The sequence below is a fragment of the Phalacrocorax carbo genome, chromosome 10 (genome assembly GCF_963921805.1).
Source record: "Phalacrocorax carbo chromosome 10, bPhaCar2.1, whole genome shotgun sequence".
NCBI classification, from domain to species: Eukaryota; Metazoa; Chordata; class Aves; order Suliformes; family Phalacrocoracidae; genus Phalacrocorax; species Phalacrocorax carbo.
The window spans coordinates 12,945,953-12,955,068 of record NC_087522.1 but is presented as its reverse complement, the minus strand read 5'-3'; the positions used below and the strand labels follow the sequence as shown (position 1 = coordinate 12,955,068).

At 45.3% G+C, this 9,116-nt stretch overlaps 1 protein-coding gene across 1 annotated transcript; it reads left to right on the top strand.

Moving 5' to 3' along the window:
• Window positions 1-3,208: 3,208 nt before the first annotated feature.
• NUBP1 (NUBP iron-sulfur cluster assembly factor 1, cytosolic) lies at window positions 3,209-9,102 on the top strand. Its single transcript, XM_064461936.1, has 11 exons — window positions 3,209-3,311; window positions 3,401-3,502; window positions 3,633-3,769; window positions 4,003-4,071; window positions 4,622-4,654; window positions 5,493-5,583; window positions 5,942-6,096; window positions 7,196-7,306; window positions 7,431-7,533; window positions 8,255-8,338; window positions 8,935-9,102. Exons 1-11 carry the CDS (start codon window positions 3,278-3,280, stop codon window positions 8,985-8,987), a joined length of 972 nt encoding a protein of 323 aa, XP_064318006.1. The 5' UTR covers window positions 3,209-3,277; the 3' UTR covers window positions 8,988-9,102.
• The last annotated feature ends 14 nt before the right edge of the window (window positions 9,103-9,116 follow it).

The following is a 9,116-nucleotide window of genomic DNA, read 5'->3' as shown; positions in this document are numbered from 1 at the left end:
AGAGATCTAGACACCATATGAGACTATTTGGTTATAGGGCAGAGGGATTTGCCGAAGGGTCATTCTAGGTGGGTCTGTAGGTTTGCCTTCAGTGAGCTTACTTTGAGTGAAACGAAATAAAAGTTTTACTTCAGGGAGGTTCATGTATATCAGTCAGTGGCTGGAGGGAAAGGCAGCAATGGAGACAAGCCTTCTGAACTGAAACACAGACTCTGGGAGGCATCTCTAACGATGGCCTAGTGACCTCTGCAGATGGTTTGGTCCAAATGGACAAAAACAGTATAACTATCTTGGGCTTTGCTCTTCCCCTCAACTGTATTCATTCCATAAAAAGTAAAAAAGATGGGAGAGACCTTCCTCTGACAATGATTTTTCTCCTGTTTAAAATGTTGAGTAACTTCTCAGATAACTAACTTTTCTAATTTTTCCTCTCAGCCTTCTGGCCTCTCTGGCAAAAAAAAAAAAAGTTTCTGAAATCCAGTGCTCTAAAATTGCAGTGACACATCTTCTGTGCCAAGAATTTTTAACATAAATAATTCTTTGTAATTAGGCATTGTATTTCACTATCCTAAGAGTCCTTAAATCAGCACAGATTTCTTCTAGGTTGAATGCAAGACAACCGCCATTGTTTCTTCTTCTCCAGATATGCAACTATGAAACAGCTTGTTAACCTTTTTTTCAACCTGGAGAAATAAAATATATATGTATATATATGCATTACATTATAGCATATCTTGTCTCAGAAAGCTAGCATGACATTATACGCCAGCTAAAAAAAGTAGAGGTAATTTTAATTAAATGGTCATTGTAAGTTAAATTTGTCTTCTCATGGTGTTTAAAATATATACAAGCGTAAGTGCTAACTGTCGGGAGGTGAGGTACGGGCAGTGCAGCCACACACAGTGGACAGGCACCAGACTGGGGTGTATAAACAGGATAAGGTTGGTACTGCAAATGCTCACGCACACAAAAAACTTTCCTCTTGCAGTAACTGATGGAACTAATTCTCAGCCGCTGCCCAGGAGGGTAAAGTTACTCCTGAGCATGAGATTGCAAGAGCACCAGCAGAGTCCACCGCTGAGTTCAGCCTGACTCAAACACTATATAAAGCCTATTTTTTGCCCAAATACCCCTGCACAAAGAGCCCTTGCTGGCTCAGAGGAAGGGGGCCACTGAGGAAGAGATCTACTTTTCCTTTTTGGTGCTTTTTGTGGGGAATGTTCTATATAACCTTGGGAACAGGAAATGATCTGTTGGCCCCAAAAGAAAAACATTTGAACACATACCTCAATGTGTCTAAAATGTGGAAAGCCCTGCTGACATCAGTGAATCTAATCCATGTGTTTGAAAGGAAGCACAGACCTGAAGTGCTGTACTGAGCTGTGGTCTAAAACAGAGCCAAACTTTTCTTAGGGAAGGTACGGTATAAATTTCTCAGATACGTCTCACGGACCAGTTCCTCAGATATTCGAATTTGCTTAAACATTTGGATCTATTTCCACATAACATTTTTTTCATTAGTTTCCCATAGAACATAATTCCAGAGCAATAAGCACAGGAGATGTACCGGTATCAAGTGGTGATGAGCATTTACCTGAGGTAAATATACTTGAAATGGAAAATGGGCAATAGCCTATTTATTAATGACCCAAAAAGAGGGACAGAACTCCTCAAATACCTTAACCAAATGCAGTTTAAGATTTTATATTTTTTTTTGTAGGTGGACAGTCAGTTTCTCAAAAGTTTTTGTGGTTCTCTTTTTTTCCCCAGTGTTCTTTCTAAAAAGCTTGCTGTTGTTGAAGTGGAGAGTGGTGGAGAGCGTTCATAAAAAGATAACTTAGCGGTATTTTTCTCTCAAAAAGACAGGTTTAACACTGGGGTGTGCTGGCACCTTTCCAAATACTACCAGATACTCTTTTCTGTATGTTGTGTTAGGAGTACATCTCCTTCAAGTGGCTGGCCGGGTGAGCGGCACAAACCCTGCACGGGTTAGCTCCGGGGAAACGCAGGTGTCACTAACATCCAGGTGTTGGTACTGAAATGGCTTTGTGGCACTACGGACAGTTGCTTCTATCTCATGCAGTTCTAGTGGAGAAATGTCAATGTAGCTGGGCAGTCACCAACCATATGAAGTTTCACAAGGACAAGTGCTGGATTTTGCACCTGGGGCACAACAGCCCTGGATGCACGTACAGACTGGGGAATGAGAGGCTGGAGAGCAGCTCTGCAGAGAGAGACCTGGGGGTTCTGGTCAACGGCAAGCTGAACATGGGCCAGCAGCGTGCCCTGGCAGCCAAGAGGGCCAGCCGTGTCCTGGGGCGCACCAAGCACTGCATTGCAGCCGGTCGAGGGAGGTGATTGTCCCGCTCTGCTCTGGTGCAGCCTCACCTCGAGTGCTGTGCGCAGTTTTGGGCACCACGGTACATTAAGGATATAAAGCTACTAGAGGGGGTCCAGAGGAGGGCCATGAAGTTGGTGAAGGGTTTAGAGGGGAAGCCATATAAGGAGCAGCTAAAGTCACTTGGTTTATTCAGCCTGGAGAAGAGGAGGCTGAGGGTAGACCTCATCATGGTCTGCAGCTTCCTCACAAGGGGAGGAGGAGGGGCAGGTGCTGATCCCTTCTCTCTGGTGACCAATGCCAAGGGAATGGCAGGAAGATGTGCCGGGGAGGTTTAGGTTGGGTATTAGGGAAAGGTTCTTCACCCAGAGGGTGGTGGAGCACTGGAACAGGGACCCCAGGGAGGCAGTCACGGCACCAAGCCTGCTGATATTCAAGAAGCACTTGGACAAGGCCCTCAGAGACATGGTGTGAATTGTGGGGTTGTCCTGTGCAGGGACAGGAGTTGGACGCGATGACCCTTGTGGGTCCCTTCCAGCTCAGGGCATTCTCTGACTCTGTGACTCTTCCCGGACGTGCTGCTGCCAACAACGAATCCCGGCAGCTCGCCGCCCAGAGATCCGTGCGGGTCCCTCCGGTGGGTGGGCGCCGGCTGGGGCGAGGGCCGGTGCTCCCAGCCCGCGGGAGGGCTGTCGGGCGAGCAGGAGCCCCGCGCGGCGGGGTGCCAGCAGGGCCCCGCTCCCCTCCCAGGGCCGGGAGGCGCCTGGCGGGTGCCTGTACCGCAGCGCCCTCAGCGGCCGCCGCCCCCCCCCCCCCCCCCCCCCCTCGGGGCGTCCCCTGGCGGCGGCGGCTGCCGCCGGCCCATGCGCATGAGCGCGCGGCTCCCTCGCCCAGCCCCGCCTCTTCCCCACCCGGCGGAGGTGACGCAGCAGCGGGGCAATGGCGGAGGCGGCGGAGGGGCCGCGGCCGGAGGGTGAGGGGCGCGGAGCGGCCGGGCGGGGCGGCCGGGCGGGCCGCGGCAGCCGCTGGCCCCCGCGCTCCAGCTCTCGTCGTTTGTTGCAGACTGCCCCGGGACCGGCAGCGCCCAGGCGGGCAGGGCCGCCGCCTGCCAGGGGTGCCCCAACCAGAGGCTCTGCGCCGCCGGCGCCGCCGGCCCGGACGCGGGTGAGGGAGGCCCCGAGGGGGCGGGGCGCGCGGAGGCGCGGGGGGCGGGGCCTGCCGGGGCGGGGGCGGGGCCTGCCCGGGGCGGGGGCGGGGCCGGGCGGCGGTTGACGGCAGCCGTATCGCCCCGCAGCGGAGGCGGCGGAGGTGCGGGAGCGGCTGCGCGGGGTGAAGCACACGGTCCTTGTGCTCTCCGGGAAGGGCGGCGTGGGGAAGAGCACCTTCAGCGCCCTCCTGGCTCACGGGCTGGCGGCGGACGAGGCCAAGCAGGTGGGCGGGGCGGGGCGGGGCGGGGCGGGGCGGGGCGGGGCTTCGAAGGCGGGAGGCGGCGGGTCGTGGGGCGGCGGTGCCCGCGGGCACGCCGCGGGTGGGCGCCTGCCCTCTTCCCTCGAGGGTCTGAACTCGCTTCCCGTGCGCGACGTTGGTTTCCTCTCGCTTGGACTTCGGAAACGGCCCTGTGCGAGCCTGACTCCAGCGGGGTGCGTTGCTGCTTTGTTTTCCAGGTTGCTCTGCTGGACATAGATATCTGCGGGCCATCGATCCCAAAAATGATGGGTTTAGAAGGAGAACAGGTAAGTGGATGCTGGAACATGTCGTCTAAAGGATTTCTCCTCAATTTTTCATTAACATATTAGGGTTTTGTAGACTTAAAAGCTTCTAAATGGACAGCTTATTGGGAAACTTGTGTGGCAACAGAAATAAAGGAGGTGAGCTGGAGAAGCGCAGCATAATTTAGTTCATAGAACAGTTCTCTGCTTTTAGGGTGACCAGTTTTGCAAACCAATGTTTGCTGCATATCGGCAACGTATCTGTGACTACTGAAGTAGCGTTAGTGTGATGCCCTGTACCAGCCTTAAAATATTTTATATAACTATAAAGCCATGGGTAAATTTCTTGCAAAAGGGGTTGAACAGTTATCATTCACTTATTAATGGTGATCTGGCCCTCCTGCAGTTTTTAACTCAGCTGCTCTAATAAAGCAGAATTGTACCTATAGGCAGGGTATCACCAGGGTTCACCCACTTTTGACTTATGTTCATATTTTATGTAACATCTGTATTTATTTCTAAGGTACTTCTGAGGTATTTCTAAGGTACTTTTATGTATTGCTTCAATTTTCAGGTTCATCAGAGTGGGTCTGGGTGGTCTCCGGTGGTGAGTTGCCGCAGCTGTTTCAGAAAGTTTGTTGGGTTTGTTTGGGTTGGGTGCTGCCTTCTAAAGCGAAAAATGAGTGAGGCAGGAGCAGGGGGTACTGCTGTGAATTCTTCTAATGATGTGAATATCCATATTCTATAGAATTTATAGATTTTTTTATACTTTATTAATAATTATTATATTGAGTAATGAATATTAGATGATTCTATATAATCTGGATATAGGCTATATAGATCAGAGTGTTAAATATCTTTTGTTAATCATAATAACACTACATTTCTAAAATAGTTTCATTATTTTAAGTATCTCTATTACCAACTTTCCTACTATAGTGTGGGCAAGAAATATGTTACTTGATTTCATTATTCATGGTTATCGTGCAGCTGTACAGTATGTCACCTTTCCTGTGAGAGATAAAAAGTATCTTACACCCAAAAAAAAGCCTCATTAATCTTTAGAAAATGCTGGGAAAATTTTGCAGGAGTGTTGGTTGTATAAAGATCACATTTAGTGTGTACACTGTTAAAAAGACAGCCTGATGCTGAGAGGGAGAGCTGCTTTTATCCTTATGCTGTCTCCAGCAATTCCATAAACCGCTGTAAACCGTACTTTAGCTGGATTTTTTTCAGTCTGAATGTAGTTGGTGAGTGTTGCACAAAAATTGTGGTTTTCAATGCCCTCTGATAGAAGAGAAGCATAAGGTTCTCTGCCTTTATTTTCTTAATATCTTCCCCCTGCCCCAAACTGCTTTTTCTGTAAAACCTGCATTTAGAGTTGGTTTCTCTACACCTTCTTTACCATTCTGTAGCTCTACTGAGTTTCTCTACTTCTCTCTTAGTATGTTGAAGAAAACTTAGGTGTCATGTCTGTGGGCTTCTTGCTTAGTAGTCCTGATGATGCTGTCATCTGGAGAGGACCAAAAAAAAATGGTAGGTATCAAGTGTTTTCAACAACAATTTCTGTACTTGAAAGATCTAGTATTGTGAGCTTGTTTGATTAATAACATCAATATTTTGTAGTAAGCTACAGGAAAAAATGAGTGAACGGTTACTTATTTTCCGTAGCTGACCATATTCATTTGATGAAGCTAGAAGGTCAAATGCTGTATCGGGTTGGTTTGGGTTTTTTGTTTTTGTTTTTAAAGCCCTGGCAAAATCAGCATTTCTGTACCTAGGCTGACAAGTCAGAAGAATCTGCATACCTAGATTACAAAATTTGAAGTAGACCGTAAAATTTGAAATACAGGGAGGTGTTTTTTCTCTTCCACATTCTTATCCTGTCTTCTAGGGTTGATCAAACAATTTCTTCGTGACGTGGACTGGGGCGAAATCGACTACCTGATTGTAGATACACCTCCAGGAACATCAGATGAACACTTGTCTATTGTGCAGTATCTCAGTGCGGCGCACATAGATGGTGCTGTTATAATCACTACCCCTCAGGTATGAGGACTTAGTTTCCATTGATAGAAGCATCGTGGCAATTAAAGCCAATCCTTGGTTTAGAGCCTCCATTTAACTGCAGAGAAATGATGGTACAGAATCTAACTGTGGAGTTCCTTGGTTTGTGCCTACAACTGGCTGGTTTATGAGTTGGGTGCCTCAGTGGAGTAGGGGATCTGAGCAGGTCACTAAACCGCTGAGCAGCTCACAACCAACAGCTGTGCGGTGAAGGGAAATGCAGTATTGCACTTCATTCTTTGAGATTAGTGTTCACATCATTGCAAATTTGTAATTTACTCACCAATGGTGTAATGTTCAGAAGTCAGCAAGAAGTACAGTTTTTAAGCAATAAGATTTGCACTGCCTGACACCACATGAAGTAGCCGGTTGCCTCCAGCAGGCAACTTTGGGCTGTACGTTTTTTTAAAAGAAAAATCAGCCCCTGGAGAGCTGAAACTCCAAATGCATGAAATTCAAACATAGGGTTTAAAGCTTGGTTTGGAAAGGAACAGAAGATCAAACTGCAGAAGACACCTGGTATTTCCACAACAGTGGAAAGTATAAAATGTAAAGTGAAATGTTGAGGGAGGTATCAGACAGGTGGTGAGGGATGGAGAAGGGAACAGGAGAACTGAATGAGGTCAGGCATAGATGGGAAACACCTGAGAGGATGATAAGCTATTTGAAATTTCATGTGAAAAGAGGTAACAAGCCTAAGACCGATGGTTCTTGACCTTGCCAGCTCTACTGAGAATGCCAAGGGTCTTTCTGTAAACTGAAGATGTGAAAAAGTTACATTTAAAGAACTAAAGAGGTCAGATTAGTATAGGAGATAAGACAAATATGGCCGAATCTTTACTAGAGTCAAGTCAGATTTCAAAACAGAACCACACTCAGTAGGCCAGAACTGTCATACCTGTTCTGTTCCTACTCACAGAATTGTCGTTGGAGCACGTAACGCAGGTTTATGTTCTTCCAAATACAAAGAGCGGTAATAATTCATTATGAACTTTCTTTAAAATAGCTGTAAGGGTGTAACTTAATGGGTTCAGCATCAAAGCATTATAGTCAAAATAGCAATGTTTCCTAATATTTGTAGGAAGTATCGCTTCAGGATGTTCGGAAGGAGATCAACTTCTGCCGTAAAGTGAAACTGCCAATCATCGGTGTTGTGGAAAATATGAGTGGCTTTATATGTCCAAAGTGCAAGGTAACACTATATGTATTTTACAGCATTTTTTTTATCTTGACATTGTTTGTATATAAAACACTGCTCCAAAATTCGTTGTTCTCAGAATTGCAGTATTTTAACTCTAATTTTTACGTTGTCCTAGAATGAATCTCAGATCTTTCCCCCAACTACTGGAGGGGCAGAGAAGATGTGCCAGAACTTAGATGTCTCCCTCCTGGGTAAAGTGCCTCTAGATCCTCAAATAGGTAAAGTTAATGCATCGCACTATGTTTAAAAGAAGTTTTTCCTCCAATACTGATGCTATTACTGGAAAACCTGGGTTTGGACACAGGTAAATTAGAACATTAAACATTTTGTTTCTTAGGTAAATATCTACTTTTAGATACAACATTTTTTTGCATCAAAGGTTACTGGAACTGCAGTATAAGTGCAAGGATAATTTCCTTAGTTTGAAACTTAATCTTGATTAAGATTAGATTATGCATCTCTCCAGTTGTACTTTGAATATGATTATACGACGTGTCTTTCTCTTTGGTGTAATCCCCTGGGAGGGCAGACTGAATAAAATCATAACCACTATGCTATGAAGAATAACATCTTGTAAATGTCAAGCATTAAAACTAGTGGTTTAACTTCACTGTTACTGGCACCACCCAAATTCTGTTGTGGATAGTGAGCTGGCTTGGTTCCTTGCACACTAGTTATTAGCAATTAATGCTTGATCTGATTACATCAAGGAACAGGTCAGTTCTTCCAAAATAATGACTGAATGATTCTGCTAATAGTATTCATTTGTAAAACTATAGGCTGTAGTTCTAGCTGTATTTCTGACATAAGGACTTCCTGAAAGGAATAGATGCAAGTGGCTCTTTGGAAGGGTATAACTGGTAGCGGGTTAAGGGTAAAATAAAGAAAAGTTCATCTTTTCCCGTTGCTTTGCTTTCATGTTTTTCCCTGTCATTCAAGGAAAAAGTTGTGACAAAGGCCAGTCTTTCTTGTCTGAAGCACCTGAGTCTCCAGCTACTTCGTCTTATAGGAATATCATTCAAAGTAAGTCTGAAAATGGCTGTGCAAATGAATCTTCTCAGTTCTGAGCACTCTTGCAATATATAAAGGTGCTAAGCAGAATTACATTACTCTGCCACAAATAACAGAAACAGCAGATGTGTATAGCAATTGTGAAAGTAACAGATGCAAATACTAGGTTCGCTTCTTCAGGGCAGTTATGGCAGGCTTTTAAAGTGATAACAAAATTGTATTTAGTAACTGGTTTCAATGTTTGGCTTCAGTCATTAATTTTCAGGAAAGGGGTGTCTGTGTACTTGTTCTCACAGGAGAGGAGTTCTGAGGTTCTCAGGCTGGCCTGGCGAGGGGTGTCCACTGCAGTCGAGTGCAGTACAGGTGGCTAATTATTGCTTCCACTTCTAATTGTAATTGCACGAAAAAACCCATACAAAAAGTACCTAAAGAGCCGGTGGTGTGCAGTTTAAAAATAAACAGCTGCGAAATTCCTAAAGCCATTTTCACTGTGATAAAGGCCCAACTTGTGATGTTTGTGCCAACAGGGTACAGAGTGATGCAGCAATAACTAACTCCCGATGTGCATTGGAAATATTATTTATATTACTTTTTTCCTGTCTTTACAGGGATTCAGGAATACTGTGATCAACGCCATTATCAAGAAGAAAAGATTATTTAATCTATTAATGGAATAAAAATGTAGTTCATGTTTAATTATAGAAAAGTAACTTATGCCTTGATTTAATAGAAGGAATGTATTCTTGTATATTGCAAATAAATTCTTAATATAACTGTTCTTGCCTTAGTT

Excerpts from the sequence above, each read along its gene's own strand:
- NUBP1 (XM_064461936.1), top strand. The coding sequence starts at position 3,278 with ATGGCGGAGGCGGCGGAGGGGCCGCGGCCGGAGG. Across the intron at positions 3,770-4,002 it reads CGGCGGACGAGGCCAAGCAG|GTTGCTCTGCTGGACATAGA; the intron begins GTGGGCGGGGCG and ends TTTGTTTTCCAG. Across the intron at positions 6,097-7,195 it reads TTATAATCACTACCCCTCAG|GAAGTATCGCTTCAGGATGT; the intron begins GTATGAGGACTT and ends TAATATTTGTAG.